General features: G+C 41.1%; 1 protein-coding gene across 3 annotated transcripts in view; it reads right to left on the reverse strand.

Moving 5' to 3' along the window:
• LOC127450155 (protein shisa-9-like) overlaps positions 1–25805 on the reverse strand; it is a 118097-nt gene that overhangs the window by 44325 nt on the left and 47967 nt on the right. For 2 of the 3 annotated variants that reach the window (XR_007898922.1, XM_051713997.1), the window contains exons 3-4: positions 14873–14988; positions 14647–14688 (exon numbers count right to left, since the gene is read on the reverse strand). Coding sequence is in view for 2 of the 3 variants with exons in the window: in XM_051713997.1 (XP_051569957.1) it covers positions 14647–14688; positions 14873–14988 (158 nt within the window). In the remaining variant the exon portion in view is untranslated. The remainder of the gene's footprint in view (positions 1–14646; positions 14689–14872; positions 14989–25805) is intronic. The other variant, XM_051713998.1, reaches the window with a different exon arrangement.

Genomic DNA, 25805 nt, shown 5'->3' on the forward strand with positions numbered 1-25805 from the left:
TCGCATGGGAGAAGAGCGCAAGTCTTCACCTCATGGAGGGGAAAGGTACTATACGCAAGCGATACACCCAGCCAGCTGTTCCGTATTCCCAAACGTACCTGTTCGTACCTGACAAAACACGGGACGAAACTGGCTCAACCCGGAGATTGTAAAATCTCGCAAAGGTATTGTGTGTTGCCCAGCCCGCTGCTCTGCAGATGTCTGATAGAGAGGTGCCATTAGCCAGTGCCCACGAGGATGTCACACTCCTTGTAGAGTGTGCTCGTATTCCCAAAGGGGTGGGCATGGCATGGTCCTGGTATGCCAGAGCGATGGCATCCACAATCCAGTGGGCAAGCCTCTGTTTGGAGACAACGTTCCCTTTCCACTGTCCGCCGAAGCAGACAAAGAGCTGCTCAGAGCGTCTAAAGCTCTGTGTGTGATCCAAGTAGATGCGCAAAACACGCACCGGACACAGCAATGACAGGGCTGGGTCTGCCTCCTCCCGAGGAAGCACTTGCAGGCTCACCACCTGATCCCTGAAGGGGTCGTGGGAACCTTGGGCACATAGCTCAGTCGGGGTCTCAAGATCACATGAGAGTCTGCCGGACCGAACTCCAGGCAAGTATCACTGACAGAAAATGCCTGCAGGTCCCCAACCCTCTTGATGGAGGTGAGCGCAGTCAGGAGGACCATCTTCAAGGAGAGGGCTTTCAGCTCAACTGACTCTAAAGGCTCAAACGGGGCTCTCCGAAGGCCCAGGAGGACCATGGAGATATCCCTTGAGGGGAAGAGGCGTGGCCTAGGAGGATTCAGCCTCCGGGTGCCTCTGAGGAACCTGATGATCAAGTCATGCTTCCCTAAGGACTTACCCTCCACTGCGTCGTGGTGTGCCGCTATGGTGGCCACATACACCTTCAAGGTGGAGGGAGACAGCCGCCCCTCCAGCCTCTCCTGCAGGAAGGAAAGCACTGACCCAACTGCGCATCTCCGTGGGTCTTCGCCTTGGGAAGAACACCAACTCGTGAACAAACAGAGGGAGAGGGAGCCCTGTACTGAGTGATCGTGTCTACCACTGCTGGTGGCAGGCCACTTAGGTCTTCCACGTCCCATCCAAGGGCCAGACGTGGAGGTTCCAGAGGTCTGGGCGCGGGTGCCAGATGGTGCCCTGTCCCTGAGAGAGGAGGTCCTCCCTCAAGGGAATTTTCCAGGGAGGTGCTGTCGCGAGGAGCGTGAGGTCCAAGAACCAAGTCTGGGTGGACCAGTATGGGGCCACGAGGATGACATGTTCCTCATCCTCCCTGAGCTTGCACGGGGTCTGTGCAAGTAGGCTCACTGGGGGGAACGCGTATTTGCACAGCCCCTTTATATACGCTACCGTCGCTGTGTTGTCCGTCCGGACCAACATGTGCTTGCCCCGGATCAATGGCAATAGCCTCCGCAGGGCGAGTAGTACAGCCAGCAACTCGAGGCAGTTGATGTGCTAACACAGCCGCGGTCCTGTCCAGGAGCCAGCAGCAGCATACCCCAGCCTAACTTGGAGGCATCTGTCATGACCACGATGCGCCTGGACACGTTTAATGCACCGTATATCCAACAGCATTCACTTCTTCGAGGTGAATGGACTGGCAGTGGAATTCAGCTCGCTGACACACAACCGCTCGGCTCCGAAGAAAAAATCTGAATGAGTGGTTGCAAGCCAGCTCCTTTTATACCTGTATGTCCGGGGGAATGACATGCTCATTGACCTTTTCTCAAAGATCAGTGGCGTTTGGGGCTCCCAAGAGCGACTCCTAGTGTCACTACATCGACACAACGTCGAGTGAGTGACAGAAGGCGAAATATATAAATTCATGTTTAAATGCCTTGAGTGTGAATATTATTTAAATTATTATTGATAAATGCATTAAAAATTCATTAAGTATTAATAATTTAAAATATATTCAGGTGGTAAAAAATTTCACTTTTATGATTTTGAGCCTTACAAAAATCAGTAAATTAGCTTAATATTATTAATAGAATAAAGACCTTGTGGTAAAATTCATCATGCGTCATATACTAACTAATTTGAGACACTACACTAGATTTAATTAAGGAGATTTCTTTTTTTTTTTTAAATAAGGCTTAAAAAGTTCTTACAAATATTTAAGATTGTTACCATACTTTCTTTAAGTAGTTATCACATAATACTTTTTACAGTGTACAGAATGGTATAATAGGATATTTAATAAGTTATAAATGATGGCTTAGATCATCATACTAAGCATTCAGATCATTATTAATTACTGTCTTATTTATGCTTAACTAGTACATTATTGTGTGGTCTTACTGCATTTAATAAGTTGTAAGCTATGGCTTAGATAGCCTTAATAAACATTTAATTCATTATTAATTACTGCCTTATTTATGTTTAACTAGTGCATTTTTATGTACCCTTAAAATAAAGTGTTACAGAATTTTGACATTTTGTTTAGAGAATGTGAGAGGTGTATGCCTGTGCAAAAGTCGCTGCCACAATGTTAAGGTGTTATGGTTTGTTGCCAGAGTGTTGCTGTGTGGTTGCTAGGGTGTTCTAGATGTTCTACAGTTCCATATGTACTGTTTGAGGATTATAGTTATTCAGGATGACAATGACAGATTTCACCCTGTCTCCATAAGAGACCGTCATGTACACTAATGGACCCTGATTGCTGGTTCTGCAGCCAGTCTTGCTTCAGGCACACACCTACACTGCTGAAATCAGCTCTGTTCTGTGGAGACAACAACAGAGCCAAGATCAGTGAGCATTTGAACAGGCCTCAGATCAGTTTAACCCCATTATGAAGAAGTGTCAGCGATAAAGTGAATGCTCTGAGCTGGTGTGGGATCAGAATATTGAAATAATGCCTGTATCGGTTTGAAACCATGTGTTTGGCAAGACCAATCTGATGGTCTGCTGAGGTGTGTGGATGTGTGTGCTTGTGTGTAAGTGGTTGAGTTGGTGTGTGTGCAGCAGCCAGTGGTCGATTTGCCAAAAACATTCAAGGGGGATGGTGGTGTCAAACTGTATTTTTTTTCTCATGGCTTATTGACAAATAAGGTTTTCCGAGGTGTTAAAAATAAGAAATCTTTTAAAAATCTAGTTTAAAACACTTGTGTCATGTTCTTAGAAATATTATCTTTGTATTCAATCTGGTTTCATACATTTTTTAAAAACATTTATAGCACTTTCTTCAAAAAATATATAAATAAATAAATAAAACTTTAAAGATGTTAAGTGGTCTAACCATAAAGTAAAAGGTATTATAATACTTTCTTTGCACCTTGAAAACACGAGAGGATAAACAACCTCATCACTAATTTCAAAAAAGTTTTCAAACATTTTCTAGGGAATTTAAAAAATAAAATAAATATCATGAATTTTTTTTGTCAAAAATATCACGTTTTCTCAGGGTTAAACCACATTACCTCAACAAAATGTGCCTTTTCATAAAAATGTCACAAATAAAATCTGATTGTTTGTTAGTTTTTTTTTTACTTCACGCTGTCTTGGGGGTCTCAAGGTGTCCGCTCTGTTTTCTGGTTTTTATGGTCAACAGAAACAACACCACATGACTTTGATTTGGTGGACAAAAGCATTTTTAAAAATGAATAATATTTTAAAACAATTGTTTCACTGCTTTTTTTTTCTTTTTTTTTTCTTTTTTTTTTAAGAAATAAAAACAAAAGTTTATTCTGCAGTAGTCATGCCAACATTTATTATTGCAAGAATTTCAGATTTTAATTAATTTATTTTCTTCTTCTTCTGTTTCTGGACACCACATGACGTTTTTTATTTTAAGCCCCAGAATAAAAATATCATTATGACTTCAAATTCACAAATGTAAAAATATGCACAGCATAGAAGAGGTGTATTCAAGTAAATGTTTAGTGTGAATTGCATTTTTATGTAGGCTATTATTAGTTTAATAGATCTGGACAAAAAAAAAAAAAATTGAGCGTCACGTTTAATGACCCTTATACATGGCCATAATATGCACCTGTTACCCTCTGTTGTTGTATTTTATGATTAATTTTGTAAAGAGAATCCTCGTAATAATCATGAAAAGAACACACGCATTTCAATAACTGAACTAGTTATGGAAGTTTGGGCTGTTTCTATGAAGGATGCTTAAACAGTGGTGCAAAAAGTTGTTCTACACACAAAAGCGTTTTATGGACGAAACCTGAAAATTGTATGAGTGTATGAGAAAAAAAAACATGTAGGCTACATGTTGTAACTGCACATTTGTCATAGCAGTTTTGTACCTTCTGTTCTCTTCTTTTTAAAGAAAGTCAAAATATTTCCTTGAACTGTTCACTTGGCCATTTTTGCGAGTTTTTGCAAGTTCACGAAACTTTTGAAAACATGCATTACATTCAGTGGCGTAAGTTTCATGTGAGCAATAGGAAGGGCAAGTCAACCCATCGTCGCTAAACTTCGACATACTGTACCTGTTTGCCGGCGTTTTCAGAAAACTGGCGCCTTTTTGCAGTGAGAGAGTTCGAGCGCTCATGGTTGCCAGATAGCACAACTAAAGCGTCACACTGGCAGAATAATTTCAAACTGTGCAAGTGTATAGATCTGATTGGGATATTTTACCTTATGAAATCTGGCAACCCCAAACATATCTAAGAGTACGTTTACACGACAATGACATACTAAAAACGGAAAAGTTTTTGAAAAGTTACGCGTACAGATGACAACATTGTCAAAACGATCCCCGTTCACACGGATCCGCGAAAACGACTAAAAACGCTGTATTATGCATGCCAGGCCAGTAGTTGGCGATGTCACTTTGTAAAGAAATGATGGCGATAGCATCGAGCAATTTTGTCTGGACGGATGATGAGGTTACTTTATTACTACAATTACTTTGCTGGAGAAGCATCAATAAACTCAAAATCTTGAGCAGCACAAACACTGTCCTGTAGTCCGCCATTGTAGTTTTGAATGTCTCGCGCGTTGTTTTGAAGTACTCACGCGCGTGCCTTTAGACTGAACTCTCAAGATTATACAATAAACTCTGCTCATTTTTACCATCACTTTGTCCCCTGCCTTCTTCTGTATTCCCACTGCTGACTCTTGGGCTGGTAGAAGAGTGAGTTAACATAACAAGCTGTTGATGTTGACTGGTTTTGGATATCAGACAGAACTCTGATATATGGATATCTTCTGACGGAGAGAGAGGTCTTGTGTACACTGGATCTAACATGCATTTTCACTGCCTCATGTTTTCCATATTCAAAGCATATCATTGAATACTGTACATGGCATCACATCTCACGTCTATAGGCTACATACATAAGCGGTGAGTGAATGAACTGCAGGGTAAAGGTACATCAAATAAAATTAAGTAAATAAATAAATAACATTTAAAATACAAATACATTTTTCCCATCTGAATCCATACATTAATTTCAAGATTTTCAAATTGCAGGTTCTGCCCACTGTACAATGTTCACACTCCATACAAAACACTCCAAATGTATAAATTGTTGATTATTGTTATTCACAGACACCAGTATTCATATTGATAATTATACATCTCAAATCAATCCATCATTCTTTATATAACACGTAATACGCATCCGCATGACGTCATCGTTTTTGTATGTTTACACGGAGACGATAACGGCATCGTTTTCAAAAACGTGCACTCTGAAACCCGTTTTCAAAAGTTTGCATTTCAGGCCCCAAAACGCCGTTGTCATGTAAACGAACAGCCAAAATGCATAAAAAGTTTTCCGTTTTTAGTTGAAAAAGTTGTCGTGTAATCGGCCCCTAAATCTAATTCTGATTAGTTAATAGTCAGTATTTAAAGTCGGTTATTTATCAAAAGTAGAGAATTAAATATTTTTGACGGACAGTTCAACACCACTGACTCTAGAAGCATGTGGCAGGGAATTAATATCATCACGGACTTCAAAGGGAATAAAAACTCCGCCGTGAACACCGCTGCCTCTCTCCCGGATGAGCTTAATAATTTTTATGCTCATTTCAAGGGAATTAACACCGCCCTCGCAAGCTACAGAGGTTAGTTCACTCTCCGTCTCTGTAGCGGATGTAACCCGATCCTTCCGACAGGTGAATATCCGTAAAGCCACGGGTCATCAGAGCATGTGCGAACCAATTGGCTGGTGTTTTTATAGACATTTTCAACCTTTCCCTCTCCTTGTTTGTAGTCCCCACATGCTTTAAAACGTCCACCATTGTACCAAAGCAATCCAAAATCACTTGCTTAAATGACTGGCGTCCTGTTGCTCTGACCCCCATCATCAGCAAATGCTTTGAGAGACTAATCAGAGATTACATCTGCTCTGTGCTGCCTGCCTCACTGGACTCACTGCAGTTTTCATACCGCAACAACCGCTCCACTGATGATGCCATTGCATCTATACTACACACTGCTCTCTCCCACCTGGAAAAAAGGAACACTTATGTGAGAATGCTGTTTGTAGACTACAGCTCAGCATTCAACACCATAGTGCCCTCCGAGCTTGATTTGAAACTCCGGGCTCTGGGCTTAAACAGCTCGCTGTGCAGCTGGATCCTGGACTTCCTGTCAAGCAGACGCCAGGTGGTTAGAATGGGCAGCAACATCTCCTCATCACTAACCCTTAACACTGGAGCCCCGCATGACTGTGTTCTCAGCCCACTCCTGTATTCCCTGTACACACACGTCTGTGTGGCAACACACAGCTCCAATGCCATCATGAAGTTTGCTGATGATACAACGGTGGTAGGTCTGATCACTGACAATGATGAAACAGCCTACAGAGAGGAGGTGCACACTCTGACACGCTGGTGTCAGGAGCGCAACCTCTCCCTCAACGTCAGCAAGACCAAGGAGCTTGTGGTGGACTTCAGGAGAAAAGACAGGGAACACAGCCCCATCACCATCAATGGAGCACTGGTGGAGAGAGTCAGCAGCTTCAAGTTCTTCGGTGTCCACATCACAGAGGAACTTACATGGTCCGTCCACACTGAGGCCATTGTGAAGAAGGCTCACCAGCACCTCTTCTTCCTGAGATGGCTGAGGAAGTTTGGAATGAACCACCACATCCTCACATGGTTTTACACCAGCACTGTAGAGAGCATCCGGACTGGCTGCATCACCGCCTGGCATGGCAACAGCACTGCCCTCAACCGCAAAGCCCTGCAAAGGGTGGTGCGAACTGGCAGACACATCATCGGAGGTGAGCTTCCCTCCATCCAGGACATATATACCAGGCGGTATGTGAAAAAAGCTTGGAGGATCATCAGAGACTCCAGCCACCCGAGCCATGGGCTGCTCTCACTGCTACCATCAGGCAGGCGGTATCGCAGCATCAGGACCCGCACCAGCCGACTTCATGACAGCTTCTTCCCCCAAGCAATCAGACTTTTGAACTCTTGATCTCTCACGATCAATATACATCAGCACTGCACTTTATTAATCTCACACTGGACTGTCATAAATTATATTCTCTCTTAACAACACACTGGCAACTGTCTATCAACCGACAGCCATAATGTCAATAAAGCACAATACAACCTACGGTATATTTTATATATATTATTTTTATTGTATACTGTGCATTCCATATTGTGTGTATTGTATACTGTACATTGTATATTATTATTTGTATATTGTGTTGTGTGTAATTATATGTATATTAGATATGTAAATTGTGTTGTGTAAATCTGATGTTTATAGTAAATTGGTATATGTCTCATCACTATCATGACTGCTATGTTGCTCGGAACTGCACCCAAGACTTTCACCCACTGTTGCACTTGTGTATATGGTTGAGTGACAATAAAGTGATTTGAATTGATTTTACTTGCATGATTAGTTCTAAGTAGCCTAATACATGACGCAATTGATCAAAAAGGTATGTTAAGAAGGGATGGTGGTTTTACAAGGGGCACGGTTTTTGGGATCTCTTGTAACAAGGGGGATGGCATCCCATCACATCCCCCCTCAACTCGAGCCCTGGCAGCAGCCACAGCTGCTGAGGTCATCAGCAGGGTGTTGGAGCTGGTTAGGAAGACAGGGTGTGATCAAACTTCCACTTCATTACACACACATGCACATGGTAAATGTTTGGCCAATTACACTGGAGCAGATTCTCAAGGGCACAAGTGGAAAAACACTCAATGCATTTATAATGAATAAGAATGAATTGCGTTCACTGATAGCGTCGTAGTTTAACAGGCTTGCCTGCTACTGTACCTTTAAGACTTCTATATGTAAATGGCCTGTTATTGTTAGCTAACCTTTTTGCATAGACCTTATTCATGCAAGTGCCATCTTTGATTTTTAATGGGAATGATAGTGAGGCTGTGAGGGATAGATGTACTGTCTCTTCAATGGGCTGTTCTGCAGTTTAAAGTGTTTTTGGATCATTCCGTGGACAAAACATTGATAAAATATCTGTCCAAGGACATTCAGTAAACAAAGAACTCCAGACAACATGAGCTGTGGATCAGATATTTTCTAGGAGCTTTATACAGCTTTATATCTTTCGTGCCATTGAAGAGAAGGTAAGTCTATCCCTCTCAGCCTCGTTGTCATTCCCAATAAAAATGTCATAACAAAGAAAAGTTATAATGTAAAATGAAAAATTATTATTTCATATTCTGCACTAACTTTAGGTCGCTAATGAAATGTGAGCAAATTTGTGACATTGACCATGTTAACTCCTTTGTACATAAGGTCAGATTTGCCTGCTTCCACTGAAGCACCCAAGATGCTCTGTGTAATGTTCTAACATCATGCTGGATAACATGGATCATCATGTTTTGCACAAACTTGTGGAGTCCATGCCAGCCCGAGGGCATGCTTTCATTTAAAGGTGCTGTAAGCGATTTTAGCATTCTGAAGCTTTCACGTGACTGAGCTGTTGAATTAGCCAAGCCCCCTCATTCCATTTTGAGACCAAAACTGAGCAAAAGAGCAGCATTGTTTGTTCCTGTTTTGTCCAGTGGCACAACAGCGCCCTCAACTGACAAGCATTATGAATCATTGCCTCAATGATCCGCTTCAAATACAACACTATGAGAACAAGCAAAAGGATTGACAGGTGAAAAGCATCAATGTCTGCAGTCCGCGGACACATTTTTGTTTGCTGTTTACAAAGTCTGCAGCTGTCACAGAGACTGGTGAGAAATCTCAGGACACTTATGTCATTAATATCTTCAAGGGAGTAGGAACATTTTTTGCATACTTTTCCATGAAAAAAATCACTTACAGCACCTTTAAGCAAAAGTGGGATATACCATACTTACATTGTTGTGCTGCAAATGTAATTTGTAATGAAAAAGATACATTAAATTAGGAAAGATATATTTTCACTGATGCTCTCAGACTTTAGGACCCCACTATTTGTATCTCCTTTAAACCCTGTATGAGAAACATATTCATACCACTAGTTCTAGATGTGCATTTCCATCCTATACAGATGAACATACTGTACTGTAACAACACTGACAAAAAAATATACTCCCAGACATATGGACATACACGCGTTATCCTCAACACTTACATTCTGATGAGTTGGATGTGTTTTTCATGGGTGGTCGGTCATACAACCTGCCACTCACCACACATGCACACACACACACATAAACACACATGCTGTCTGCCAAGAACATGATTGGCACATATGGCATGGAATCTTTCTCCCATATACACACACAAACAGTGCAATGTTTCATCGTTAAATGCAAACAGTGTGTCAACTCATGCTGTTGCACTCATTAGCTGCACATATGAAACATTTTGCACTTTGTCAGACCCGTAAGAACTGCATATTTAAAACATCTTGGGCTTTTGCTATAAAAAACACACTTATACACTTATATCAGCAGTAAGATCTTCTGTGTAAGAGAAATAACTAAGCAGGTGGAAAAAAACATGGAGGGCCTCTCAAGTGTTTTGCCTATAGGCAGTTCTAGAGGCATTTGACTTGTCAGCTAGACAGCAAAAAACAAGAATCAAAATTCTAGACTGGTAACAAATTCTTTACTGTATGAAAAACATCTCACCACCTGTCACAGTCAAGCCATCAATCATCCAGACTTGTTGTTTTAAGTGTGTAGCTGAAAATGAAGTCACTTTGCAATGGCAGTTATTTGTCTCTATACGGTTGCCAAGAGTAAAAATGAACACAATAAAAACATTGTTTTGAGATGGAATTATATCATTTCTTGCTACATTCTTCGAATTCACCTGATGCCATACAATAATCTTTAAAGTTCCACAAAAACTATCCAAGCTATTATGAAGATAAAACTATAATTAAGCCATTTGTCGATTGATTTCCTCGAAAACTGTAAACACAATTTCTTTGGCACTATAAAAATTGCCGTTTGTTTTGGGTGACCCGTCCAGCCAGACACAGCAACACTGGCTCGACCAGTGGTGTGACTTTTGGGCGGTACTATCTGTTTGTTTGATTAATGCCAGCCGTTTTTATGTTGTTGTTTTTTTTTCAAACTCTGTTTGATGACATTAGTGGCACAGACATCACATACTCCAGCTTTAAAGTTGCTTTTAAAAAACCTCAAAAACAATATGCTGAACTGAGAAATGTGATTAAGAACTTCTTCATCTCCAAAGATCCATAAAGCCAAGTCAAGGACGCTACACAGTGAAAAAGGTTTTTTGATAAGAGAATTACTAAAGCAAAGGTGTTACAAAAAAAAAAAAACATCGAACAACCTTTATTTTTAAGAGTGTAAAATGGTTCTGAGATACAGAGAGAGATCTCATTCTACTCTAATTTTTCATACTTTCTTCTTTCATTCGACATCTTTCACATCCACACAATTCCTCACATGCAATCATCCATCCTTCCTTTTTTATTTCTCCCCTTAGGCTCTTCCCTCTTATCTAATCCCATTATCTATCTATCTATCTATCTATCTATCTATCTATCTATCTATCTATCTGTCTGTCTGTCTGTCTGTCTGTCCGTCCGTCCGTCCATCCTCCGTCTGTCGGTCTCACCTGCTTGTTTATTTATTCATTCAATCTCTGTCTGTCTCATTTTCATTCTATTTTTCTCCACTAGATTTCCTCACCTACCAGTTCTCAAGATTCCTCAAATCTTGTTACCCTTCTGAGATCATCAGCTCATCCTGCTTCATCACTCAGTCACCATCATAAGATCCATCCATTCTTCCTGGCCACCTGCTTCTACTAGGGTTTACCTGTCACGACTCTTCTGCAGTGTGTGTGTGTGCGCAGATGGGTCGTTCTTAGACCCCAGTGGCCCGTAGTGTGATCCAGCTGGCGTAATGAACACTTAATGAAACACTCGTTGAAGAGAAAGTGAAAGATGCACACCCTGTTCCAAAACGCAGAGCACTGCCAATGGAGGCAGCATTTTAAGGCATCTTATGCACCTTCTTATGCTGCCTTCTAAGATACCCTCTTCTGACCAAATTCTAAGACAGCATCGCTTGTACCCTTCATGGAGAAGGCAATTCATAATTTGCAATGAGCTCAGTGAAAAAAATAAAGGCAGATGCTATGTGCACCCTGGTGCAATTAATGGTATATGCTATTTACACCCCAATGCAAACAGTGGCAGATATTATTTGCACCCCAACCCTGGTGCAAATAATGGTTGATACTGTTTGCACCCATATTTAAATACTAACATACAGTATATGGGCATCACTGCAGTATGTTTATTGTGTTTATTTAGAGTCCCACAGACACACTACATTATCCCCTACCCCTAACCCTAACCCTAACCTTCCCTTAGAAAAAATAACCTTAGTCAAATGTTTTTTTTTTTTTTTTTTTTTTAAAACCATGGTTACTTTATTAACAACATATTACTGTAGTAACACCATGGTTAACTGCATTACAATTATGGTTTCTCCCAAAAAAACATGGTTACTACAATTTTACTATAATAATAAAGTGATGCAATCTACACATAAGCGACGCCGAGCCACAGGAACGAATGCGATTAACAGACCCCACCTTCGGATCAAACACTCCTCTGCACTCACTGTGATGAAATCAACATTTATATTCATTTTTATCTGTTATTTTAAGTAGTATTAAAGGACATTTTAAGACGGGAAACAGGAAATCGGATGGGAAAAAGAGTGGGACAAAAAGCAGATTCGAACCGAGGTCACTAGGACAACAGTACACATTCACACCGTCTTTACACCCCACGTCACTGCAGCAACACCTATTGTCTTGTTTGATGTATATTCCTGTGGTTTCACCAGACTATTGGGGTGCAAAAAGCTGCACTGTGTGGCAGATGCCATTTACACCGGGGTGCATATAGTCACTCCGAAAAATAAATCCAAGTAGGCAAGGAAGATAAATTGTGATTATAAACCTGTACACTTAATGCTAAGAAGTATTAATAAAATATAGTTCAGTGCAGTTAAAAATTTAAAAAGAGAGAGGTGAATTTAGAAAAGGAAAAGATATGATATGATAAAGTATATCAGCAGGAAAGGAAGTAAAAATCTAAAAGTGACACAGTGTAAATACTCACACTCACACAGTACTCACACCAAAGAAACAGTAAGAGGGAAAGAGATAAATGGGTCCCTAATTCTCAGCCAGAAGGGCGGTGTGTTCTTGATCAGCAGGTCTTGGCTGAAGTTTCTTAATTATGTCTTAATTAACACCGTTGCTTCGTTAAGACACTTCCTCCTCCAAGGCTGAGAGGGAGCAACAGCAAGACCTCTTCATATATGCAAATTTAATTAATCCCTCATTCCAGTTCACTACACTCACAGGGCCAGTAGGTGATAGTCTGTAAAGCCTACAGTAAGTGTGTTTGCTAGAGTTTAATCAATAACATAGCTTGACGATGTGTGTCTGAGATTCATCCAAGACATTATACTCGTGCAAGAAATTAAATATTTAATACATTTACTACAAAAGGAAATTGAGTCCACATAGCCTGATGATGTGACTGTATGCAAGTAATTTTGTTTTTCATTTGTGGTCATTTTATGATTCATTCATGAATAACAAAGTAATTGCAAAGGAATGTACCTGGTTCAATACAAGTTAAGCTCTACTGACAGCATATGTGGCATGCTGTTGATTATTAATTTTACAGGCCAATGGCTGAATGTTTGCTGCACAGCCTTCTATTCAGGGTTTCCACGGTCATGGAACACCTGAAAATATCAGGGGATTTTAAAATTGTGTTTTTCAAGCCTGGAAAAGTCATGAAAATTTCTATACTGAAAATGAATTTTTGTAGTTACGCTCTACTTTAAAATATTTCATCAAATAAATGTTTCTTTTGGTTTGAGCTTGTTTAGAGTAGAACTTGATTTCAAGCTATGGTGATGACCGGTTTGTGAGTGAATCCTTCTTTTGAGTAGGTTCTTTTCCATTAATTGGTCAAAATGGTTCACAAAAATGGTCTTAAAGATTAATTAACGAATCAAAATTTTCCAAAAATGACAAATGACTTGAAAAGTCATGGAAATTCATAGGTCAAAAAGGGTGGGAACCCTGTCGATTGTAAGCATGTAATTGCCAACACATTTATTATATATATATGTGTGTGTGACGAGGAGGAGGGTGTGGCCGGGCTGTAACGATGGACGTCCGGTGCTGAATCAGCCCAATCAGTTGGGAGAGGGATAAAGAGGAGCCGGTGATGCTAGTTCGAGAGATAGAGAGAGAGAGAGAGAGAGAGAGAGAGAGAGAGAGAGAGAGAGAGAGAGAGAGAGAGAGAGAGAGAGAGAGAGACACACACACACACACACACACACACACACACAGCAGTCTTGTGTGTGTGTGTGTGTGTGTGTGTGTGTGTGTGTGTGTGTGTGTGTGTGTGTGTGTGTTTTGTGTTATGCTGGGAAGCAGTTTTATTAAAGTTTACAATGACTGCTCAGCTGGTTCCCACCTCCTCCTTGCCTATTCTGTGGACCTGTTACAATATATCTATCTGTCTATCTATCTATCTATCTATCTATCTATCTATCTATATATATATATATATATATATATATATATATATATATTGTATATACTGTGTGTACATATATATATATATATATATATATATATATATATATATATATATATATATATATATATATATATATATATATTTATGGTTTGTCTCTCCTCGGACAGCTGTCGGTAGGTACTCACCACTGCTGACCGGACGCACCCACAAGCCTTGCCATTTCAGAGATGATCTGACCCAGTTTTCTGGCCATAACAATTTGGCCCTTGTCAAAGTCGCTCAGGTCTTTACACCTGCCTATTTCTCCTGCATTCAACACATTGACTACGAGAACTGATTGTTCGCTTACCATCTAATCTACCTAGACCTTGACATGTTACCTTGTTATTCGCTTCATCTGTCATAATGTTTTGGCTCATCAGTGTGTGTGTGTGTGTGTATATATATAAATACAATACAAATTATATGTAATTTTATATGTATATATATGTATCATTTTTATTGCATTTTGTTATTGGAAAACAAGACAAAAATAATCAAGAAGATTGTGTTTTGCTGAGTGGTAAGTGACAGGATGCCACAGATGCTATTGATAGAGCTTAACTTGTATTGAACCTAGAACATTCCTTTAAACCGTGCAAGATTTTTGCTACTTTGTAAAAGAGCAGCTCCATCAGTACTTACTGTGTTCATGTGTCAAACTCTGCTGGGCTCGACTCAACTCAACTTTCAAGCATCAGCAAAGGAAATAGAAATACAAGTGTAAAATTTGTAGAGTAAACTTTTTCACCCCAACATTGAACATTTGACGTTTTATATTTTATTTGACATTCATTGTATCTGTTAGACCCCTGAGAATCAGTACAGCAGATTCTCAAACAGTAGATGTACATCTGGAGCTCTAACTTACCGTTGTTGGTGCGCATCGATCTCCCAGAGATGCCGTTGGATCTGATTGGGTGGTGGCCTCCTCCTCTGTCCATGCCTCCTACCTCACCTGGCTGTTTCAGCAGTTCTGTCAGGGCCCTTAAAAGAGAAGGGTATGCACACCATCAGTTTCTTAGCAGGGCACTTGGCATAGAAGGGTAAGCAATACAAACCAGACAAGCAACTCATGTCATTTCTCAACAATTCAGATATTTGCTAAATCAAGTCATTAGTCTTAATCCCATGACTCAGTCTGGCTTAAAATTTATGTGTGCAATTTTTTGGATGCTAAAATACTTTCTACAATCTGAGCTTAATATTCAGAGACAAGCATAATTAGGCCATTGGTACTGTCGGTTGTTATCCTGAAATGTGTAATCACTATGGCTCTGTGGTATATCAATACATTGCTCTCTTTTTTTGTTTGAGCATCCCAACCAGCCTGACACAGCAACATTGGCTCAACCAATAGCTTGAGTTTAGGGTGGTACTATCTGTTGGCCGACCAATAGCAGATGAGTGGAGTGTTGGGGAAACTTATTTGGTGCCATTAGTGGTGCGTAAATTACACATTTCACAATTAAGTCCAAATATTTCCAGAGTTATCTCTGATATAAAATAGTTGTAGGTGTGCACATTTGATTGTTTAAGATATGCTATCCAAAACTGTATGCAATGGACCCTTTAAATTTTTTTTACACATTCCAACCTTAGTGAGCAGTGAAAATCTAGCACATTTGTTATATTTAAAAGTTTTTAATTATTTAGTGTAAATTTTAACATTATTCTTTGTGTCATATTAACCTGCCATTAATTTAAGAGAGAGAAAAAAAAAGTTACCACAGCTGCAGTAGGGTTTTAAATACAGCTGCTGAGGGAGTAAATTTGGCATCTTTCTCTCTTCTAATTTCCATAATGCATCTCTATCTATTTCTTTTTTTTTTTTTTTTTTTTTTTTGAAAGTCATGGAAACGTAATCATGGATCTTTTACTGTTGGAGCAAATTGAAACACAAAAAGAATATTTGCTGGGGTCTCCCATTCACTGCAATAGAAGTATACACACTATAGTTTACTTCCATGTTTCAAACCTGGAAGTATGAAAAGGGTCAATTACCACACATTTTTGTGCAGGAGTTCGAGCCTATATTTCAACCTCCAAATTTGGAATTAAGTTTTGAGAGTGCTGCCGAGAGTGATCAGTAAAACGAGTACGTCTGAGATTTCTTACGATTCCCTGTCACATATTTCATCACCTCATTTTGGCAGCAAATCAGCATGAGACTCACCAAAATAAAACCAGGAGCACCTCCTGAATTGGTGTACAGCAACTGTTGCTTAATTTCTAGAGGCTGCGAGAGATTGGCAGAGCCATTAAGGATTGAATCTGTAGAGCTGTTAATGTTCACCCACTGACAGACACTGTAGTGTGCAATCATTTTGTTTTTCATATGATTATGTAAATGAGGCTAACGACTGAAAATTGGAGGAAAAATCGGATGGTGGGCTGCCAGCTTTAGCCATCTTAAGACAGTGAGCTGGTCCTTTGACAACTACCTCACAGTTTGATCTTCATTCGAGATATGTCTAACAAGACAAGGACGCTTGTTCTTAAACCAGCAGTTCTCAACTCATTTTCTTTAGGATCCAGATTTTATGTTGCACAATAAGTGGCGACCCAACACAAAACCAAACCTATGCAAAATTTTCCCATGCAACCTGTCCATGTTGGTATTTGTCTAATTCAGCTAGCTTCTACTAAGGGACAGATGAATTTACGTCACAATAGTGTAGAGTTTGATTGGTCAACAAAAGATACGGTAAGCATTTTCTCCCAATTTTAGAAGTTGATAAGCCTTTTTTATTTTGCTATCCTAACTACACTGTAAACCCTAATGTTGCCTTAATGAAACATTGCTTGAAATGTCAAGTTTTGGGCTCATAACTCAAATATCTAAGTTCCTTTAACTTCCTTTTATTACAAATCCATAGACTTAAGATTTTAAGTTTTATTAACTCAAAATATTGATCACAAAATTGAGGCTATGGGGAATACCCACAATTATTTAATTATGTTTCCTGGTCAAAGTGAACATATAAGGGCATTTAAATAGTTGTTATTAAGAATTCAGAGAGGTTCTAGCCCATGGGTAGTATTATTTATGTTGTTTTGTTGCAAATAGTTGTTTCGTGTGATGTCACCATTAGGGTGATCTGTGTCCCCTTCAGTCAAGTTGGAACCTGTTAACACTATCTCAGTTCTCTTTGTACATGTGCAACTGAATTATACAGGCATATGTGCATTTCTTTGGAGAAATAAGTTTTTTTAATAATTGACCAAGAATCAGTTACAATCTTCATTATTTAAACTGTGTTACTGTATGATCTAAATCTCCAATCTCTAAAGTCCATTCAGTTAAAATTATTAATTTAAAACAAGAACGTTTAAATGGCAAATCTGAGTTAAGTCTACTTGGATCTAGTTACCTTAACTTACATAGTTAGGTAAATTCTGTTGGTATTCCCAAGTTAAGTGAACTTAATTACAAAAGTTTTGGAGATGCCATTACTCAATTCTATTGAGGGAATGAGGTTTTAGACCTATGATCCATTTTTGGGTCACTACACACCAGATGAGATCCACTGCTTTAAATAATCTTTGTTTCTTTACATCATATTCCATTGTTAAACAGGGATCATCCTTAGAAAGCCATTGATAGAACTCTACAACAGCAATGAACTACAGGATGTGGACGCAGTTACAACAAGCACTGTCATCTCCATACACTACCTACAGGTTTGTTTATTTATACATGATGCTTATGATGATTATTTTATGATGTTCTGAGTCTACTATTGCACAGTCCTTTGTGCATTTTTCATTTCTTCTGATTCAGTAATTAGTCTCTATCTTCTTTTTATTTGTCATTCCCGCACCAGTTCTCTCATTCCATCTTATTTTCATTTCATTAAACCACTCTCTTTCACTATTCTGACTTTGTCCTTGGCTTGTCCCTCTCCTTTGTTCAAAATCTCCTGTTCACTCCTCTAGAATCCAACCAAATCCCTCACCGTGATGTTTAGTGACCGTAACCTTCACTGGTCATCTAGGACTGAGCCATCTTTGAGCTCACAATACCTCAATACCACAGTAATTTCCACGAATAAGATACACAATGGAGTTTATAAATACATTTTTTGTCAAATGATCAGTGAAAGGAGATGCTTAACCTTCAGAAAATATAGTGAAACAAAGTATTATACAGTATGTGCGGTTTTATTTTAAAAGTAATGCTTGCAATTTTTGCGACCATGTTACCTGTTGTAACCCTGTTGTGGGACATGTCAACAGTTTAATAATAATAATAATAATAATAATAATAACAATAATAATAAACTGCAGCAGGATGAGTAACAGAGTTGAAAGTATCATGGATGAAGATCTAGCCTAAATCAATCTATCATACAGTAGGGGCTTGCAAGTTTGAGAACAGAAAAGTTGGTTTATTAGTACAGATGAATTTAATTTTGATGAAATTGCTATCAACACAACAATTTGTGTACAAATTGAGAAAATGGCAATACGAAATAAAGTGTACCCTATTCGTGGACAGTGCCTAACATGGAACAATCAACTTTTCCATGTGTATCATTGATGAAGTTTGAACTAGTGGCTAAATAAAGATTATATAGGTGCACACAACTGCACAGGAAGTGTATTGGTGCAACCTGGTCTCATATAATGAACGTTACTCTATATACATTTTTGCAAACTGACTTGTATGTGCTTTATCTCTGTTTCACTGCAGTTTCCTGGTGAAATGAACACTAGAGGTGCTGCAACAACTGTGTGGTTTAATAACTGTCACACAATCATGAGTACAATTGCTGATTTTGATTTGATAATTTGATTTGATTTTTCATTCTATTACTCACCCCCCACTATGTTATGATATCAAAACACTTTTACTTTAACGCATGATTTAAAAAACAAAAATTTTAACACTTGTATTAAAGATCCACCTACTGTACATATACACACTTATTCCTATACCTTTAGTTTGCTTGGTAGCTCGCCTGATAGGGTTTGAGTCCAGCCATAGATGCACGAAAGTGAAAGCGGCATAGAAGCAACATAAATTGACGTGGTTGCTTCAGTTAATGTGTGTTTTCTTTTTTGAATTTTTTGAATTTTCATTTCGGTTAGGTTTAGGTGTTGGTTTTTATTAAACTCTCATTTATAGTTTCAGACACTATTGGTTAGGTTTAGGGTAAAGTTTTAAGTTAGGGAGGTACATTTTACTTATTAAAACCAACTAAAATTCACATTAAAAACCTCCTCTGATTACAACCACATTTCGCTCAGTTTTGGCACCCCCCTCTGGACATTTCACTTACAAACTGCAGCCAAACGTTTAATGAAGCACGTAATTTCTGTTTTAAATAAACGCTGCAATGCTCACATAAATTTCATGAAACCAGGCTGAATGGTGACCTGATTCAAGTGCAATTCAAAATTCTGGTCAGCTGTTCTGCAAGGTTCCATTATTTCCCTAGAGACATCATTGTCTCTCCATTTTGTTCATGCAGCTCAGATTGAGGGCAGGACAGAACCTTGGGAGATGTTTCTAAAGCAACAGTTGCCAGGAATGCTGTACTAAGGAATACCAAAAGGGTCTGTCTCTTTCATGATAACGACGAGAAGAATGAGGCTCTCTGTTCCAGCCTGCTCTCTGCTGAAGGCTCGACTGATGTGCTGCCCTTCGAATCTTCTCTAACATCCCATCACAGCCTGTAGGCCACAGAGAAAGATAGCTGTCCTCAAACTTCTACAAACCTCCTGCCCCACTGGTGAGTCGTTTCAAACCAAACCCTTCAGTGGAGTTGAATGTGGCTTATTATAGGCTCAGAGAAGACTGTGTGATTTGTTTTGAGGTAAGGTGTTTTCAAAGGGTTGGCTTAATCGAGAAATAAAAATCCTATATTCTGATACCTCAGAAAGAAAATAATATAATCAAACTTACAAACTCGAATGAGAAGACAGATAGTTACGTTAAAGGGTTAGTTCACCCAAAAATAAAAATTCTCTCATCACTTACTCACCCTCATGCTTTCCCAGATGTGTATGACTTTCTTTCATCTGCTGAACACAAACAAATATTTTTAGTCAAATATTTCAACTCTGTAGGTGAATGGGTGCCAAAATTTTGAAGCTCCTAAATCCACATAAGGGCAACAAAAAGTACTCCAGATGACTCTTGTGGTTAAATCCATGTCTTATGAAGCAATATGGTAGGTGGGGGTGATAAACAGATCAATATTAAAGTCCTTTTTCATTCACTTTCCCTTTCTCCTTCTTCTGTTTTTGGTGATTCACATTCTTTGTGCATATCACCTCCTACTGGGCAGAGAGAAGAATTTCAAGCAAAAAATGACTTAAATATTGATCTGTTTCACACCCACACCTATCATATCATGTCTGAACACATGGATTTAACCACTGAAGTCATATGGATTACTTTTATGCTCCCTTTATGTGGATTTTGGCGCTTACAAATTTTGGCACCCATTCACTTGCATTGTGAGGACCTACCGAGCTGCAATATTCTTCTAAAAATCTTCATTTGTGTTCTGCAGAACAAAGAAAATCATACACATCTGAGATGCCAGGAGCGTGAGAAAATCATGAGAGAATTTTCATTTTTGGGTGGACTATCCCTTATAGGTCAACACAAAACAATGTTTGCAACCCGTTCTACTTCCATAATCTGATACTTCCAGCATATTCAATGAGAAAAAAGTAGGACGGGACTTCATTTTATCTATCAGGAATTGATTGGATCATGAAACGTGGGCGTTACATACCAGAATCAGCCAAGTGATTGGAGGGGAGTCGTTTAAAAGTAAGAGTTCAGCCGAAAAGGAAAGGCTTTAAAAACAAAAACACATTACGAGGACAAAGTTTACGAGGACACTGATGAATCATGCACAATAAACTTTAAAACCTAAACGTTTTTTATTTAATTTTACATAATGTTCACTGTAAAATAATTAAACATTATAACGTTAGTTTAAAAATTCTCTTTCAAATTGTTTGAGAAGGTGTTTTATTTAAATGTTTTAATTATAAAAAAAAAAAAAAAGTGGTAAGCAGGAACAGAGGGAGATGTCTATGGCCACGTACACACTGCAGCTAATTTCAGATGTCAGTTCACCCTTTAGTGCTTTAATCCTGTTCTGTACACACAGTTCGATAAAATATAGGAGTGAAAACAGAATTCTACAACCGAATTAACTCACGAAAAATTCAGGTAGTGACAATCGCATTATAAAAAATTCCACACAATGTGTATGGAACCGAACTGAACAACTAGTTGTTAATGACATGATTAATGGTGCGTGTGAGATGTGTTCGTCTTTTCCTGGTGCAGATAACACAAACATAGGTAAATGTCATCATTCCTTCATTCATATATTCCAGTTTCTCTCTTCACTGTAGATTCTCTCATCATCCCTGCGGTCTCAGGGTAACCTGTACATTACAGTCCATTAAAAACAGCCGCTTAGATGCGCACAATCAAAAAAGGCAGAGGCTATTTGCACTAAGTGTAAAAAACAACAAAAAGCATCTTCTTTGCACTAAGTGCAAATAGTTGCAGATACTCTTACACTCCTGTTTAAATACTAACATACAGTATAATGGCATCACTGCAGCATTTTTATTGAGTTTATTTGGAGTCCCACAGACACCCTACACCAACCCCTACCCCTAACCCTACCTTACAAATTTATAAAAAAAATTTCTAGTAGAATCATAGTAACCACAAAATTAAACATGGTTACTATTAACTACTATTAACAACATTATTGTAGTAACACCATGGTTAGTACATCAGAACTATGTAGTTTCCACCAAAACACATGGTTACTACAATATTACTACAGTAAAACCATGGTTAATTTTATCCAGATCAAATCCTTCTCTCAACTTCCCGACCTTCACTGTGTCTAAAATCTCTTTCATTTATTACTGTATGAAGGAGTATTATAGGAAATATTAAGAGCAGAGACATGGGAAAAAGTGTGTCAAGGGGTGGAATTAGAACCCAGATCTTCAGTGTGTGACAACACATACCGTCATTACACCCAGAGCTACTACAGCTGCACATGGTGGCTCAGTTTGTAAAATCTTGTTTCCACCAGACTATTGGAGCACAAATAGTCACTTAGTTCCCTATCTGTCACTCACTCGACGTTGGTGTTGATGTAGTGACACTAGGGGTCACTCTTGGGAGCCCGAGACACCTCTGGTCTTTGATAAAAGGCCAATGAAAATTGGCGAGTGGTATTTGCATGCCACGCCCCTGGACATACGGGTATAAAAGGAGCTGGTATGTAACCACTCATTCAGATTTTCTCTTCGGAGCCGAACGGTCATGCTCATTGAGCTGAATACTACTGTTCATTCACCTCTGCTGGATCTGATGGTGCATTTCAGCGGCTTCTCCCTCCTCTGCACTGGTGCACTGCAGAGAACGCTCCTGGGTGCTTCGGCAAAAAACTAGAGAGTATATTTTCTGAAAGAGCATTTTTCCCCTCTAAAAGAGTATATATTTCTCTAAAAGAGCGCACACACGGAACGTCTTTTTAAAGACGCGTCTTTTTAAAGATGCTTTTCCGATTGTGTGTTATTCCTGGTTGTGCTCGTTATCTCTCGCCTTCTAACGGTCACGATCACTGTCTTTCTTGTCTGGGCACTGCTCACGCGGAGACAGCGTTCGTGGATGGTTATGTTCTCAATGCGAGAATATGTCCATGGCAACGTTGCGGTCGCGGCTCGCCTTCGTAAGAAAGTGAGCCACCCCAGAGGCTCCCGCCTCAGTCCTTTTACCCACGGGTATGAGGCCAGCGCGGCTAGCACTGGGGGCGATTTGGGGACCCCCAATGGGACCGCCTCCGCCGGGTATCCCCCCGTGGATCTCCCATTCCCCAGCACGCTCATCTGCCCCAATCGGGCTTCCGGGTGAGTCCGCCCTCTTATTCGGAGCCCGCGAAAGTGATGAGCTCTCGAGGGCAGCATCTCAACGGATCAACGGCCGAAACCTCTGCAGGGCGAGCAGAATTGCCAACAACTCAAGGCAGTTGACGTGCCAATGCAGTCAGGGACCCGTCCAGAGGCCGGCGGCTGCGTGCCCATTGCAAAATTCGGTCACAACAGGTTACCTTCAGTGGAGAGTGGAGACTCCACCTTCAGGTGGTCCAGCTGATTTGGAGTCGATTCGACAGGCACAGGTGCACCTGTTTGCCTCCCAAGAAGCATCCCCACTGCCCGCTCTGGTACGCCCTAACCGAGGCCTCCCTCGGCATAGACGCGCTGGCACACAGCTGGCCCCTTGGCATTCGCAAAGATGCGTTTCCCCCTGTGCAAGGTCAGGGAGGATGAGGAGCAGGTCATCCTGGTAGCACCCTACTGGCCCGCCCAGACGTGGCACTCGGAGCTCACGCTCCTCGCGACAGCACCCCCCTTGGCAAATTCCCCTGAGGAAGGACCTTCTTTCTCAGGGAAGGGGCACCATCCGGCACCCGTGCCCAGACCTCTGGAATCTCCATGTCTGGCCCCTGGACGGGACGCGGAAGACCTAAGCTGTCTCCCACCTGTGATGGTAGACACGATCACTCTCTACGAGGCGCCTGTATGCCTTTTAAGTGGCGTCTGTTCGCTAAGTGGTGTTCTTCCCATCGGGAAGACCCCCAGAGATGCGCAGTCAGATCAGTGCTTTCCTTCATGCAAGAGAGGTTGGAAGGGAGGCTGTCCCCTTCCACCTTGAAGGTGTACGTTGCTGCCATAGCAGCACACCACAACGCAGTCGACGGTAAGTCCTTAGGGAAGCATGACCTGATCATCAGGTTCCTAAGAGGTGCCAGGAGGCTGAATCCCTCCAGGCCGCACCTCGTTCCCTCATCGGTTCTTCAGGGTCTACAGAGATCCCCTTTGAGCCTTTGCATTCAGCCGAGCTTAAGGCACTCTCCTTGAAGACTGCCCTCCTGACTGCACTCAATTCCATCAAGAGGGTAGGTGACCTGCAAGCGTTCTCTGTCAGCGAAATGTGCCTGGAGTTCGGTCCAGGTTACTCTCAAGTGATCCTGAGACCCTGACCGGGCTATGTGCCCAAGGTTCACACCACCCCTTTAGGGACCAGGTGGTGAACCTGCAAGTGCTGCCCCAGGAGGAGGCAGACCCAGCCCTGTCGTCGCTGTGTCCGGTGCGCACTTTACGCATCTATTTGGATCGCACGCAGAGCTTTAGAATCTCTGAGCAGCTCTTTGTCTGCTTTTGGTGCACAGCGGAAAGGAAGCGCTGTCTCCAAGCAGAGGATCGCCCACTGGCTCATTGACGCCATTACTATGGCATATCTTGCCCAAAACATGCTGCCCCCGGTAGGGCTACGAGCCCATTCTACCCGTGGTGTAGCGGCTTCTTGGGCCTTGGCCAGAGGTGCCTCTCTAACAGACATTGCGGGCTGGGCAACACCTAACACCTTTGCAAGGTTCTACAAGCTCCGGGTGGAACCGGTTTCATCCCAGGTAGTGGCACGCAACACAAGCGGATAAGCCCGGGATAGCCGGCCGGGTGTATCGCTTGCACATAGCGCCTTCCATCTCCTTTTGAGCTGAAGACGTGCACCGTTAATTCCCAGTAGTGTTCACAAAATTTGTTCCCTGGTTGACTTCCTCCGAGCCCTGTGGCAGTCGAGTTTTCGGAGAGACTCGCTGCCGGCCCAGTACATGCACTAACTAAGAGCCCTGTTCTGGGGTAGGCGCTCCGCATGTGGCGGTTCCCTGTAAGGCTAACCCCATGCGATCTATATCTTCCGCTAATTTGTTTCGCTGCTGGCAAACTGTGTCTTCCTTGGGCAGAGCCCCTCTGCCCCAGTCTCCATGTTTGTAGTAACTCCTCCCCCATTGGGCAGGATCTACCTTGAAGGCTCTCCACATGGTTGGAAACACCATGTGATGTATTCTTCCACTTAAATAGCGAGATGTGGTCTCCGCGGTGTCCTCCCCTTGGGAGGGACACCCCCCGACTAGACCTGGCGGCCCAGTCGGATAATCCCCCTTCTTTTTAGGGAGTGGAAAAAGAGAAGGGGGAAAAGAGGTCATGACTGGGTTAAGCCTGTCTCTATCTTTGGGTAGTTGACTTGTCCCCAAAAAGGGCCGTTCGACACTCATAACTGTGTTGGGGGAGGTTACGTGTCGACCTGGTGTGCTGGCTATGAGGCACACAGCAAGTCTGCCCACCACACTCCGCCAGTTCACGTAACACAGTTCAGCCTTGTGGCATTTTGTATAGGGACCCCTAGTGTCACTACATCGACACCGGCGTCGAGTGAGTGACAGATAGGGAACGTCATGGTTACTGGTGTAACCTCCGTTCCCTGATGGAGGGAACGAGACGTTGTGTCCCTCCTGCCACAACGCTGAACTACCCGCTGAAATGGCCGGACCTTATATCGGCTCCTCAGCGTAAAACCTGAATGAGTGGTTGCATACCAGCTCCTTTTATACCCGTATGTCCAGGGGAGTGGCATGCAAATACCACTCGCCAATTTTCATTGGCCTTTTATCAAAGACCAGAGGTGTCTCGGGCTCCCAAGAGTGACCCCTAGTGTCACTACATCGACACCAACGTCTCGTTCCCTCCATCAGGGAACGAAGGTTACACCAGTAACCATGACATTTTACAACTTTGTTGCCATGACGATGTACTGTCAACAAACCCTAAAACCCTAAAATTACTGTAAAAATTATGATTTTAACAACTTATTACACAAGTTAATAAGTCAAATAATACACAAGTTTTAACAGAAGAATTAATGTAAGTGCTTTATAAAATTATAAACCTTCTAAAACTCTCCC

This window comes from Myxocyprinus asiaticus, chromosome 13, assembly GCF_019703515.2.
Source record: "Myxocyprinus asiaticus isolate MX2 ecotype Aquarium Trade chromosome 13, UBuf_Myxa_2, whole genome shotgun sequence".
NCBI lineage: Eukaryota > Metazoa > Chordata > Actinopteri > Cypriniformes > Catostomidae > Myxocyprinus > Myxocyprinus asiaticus.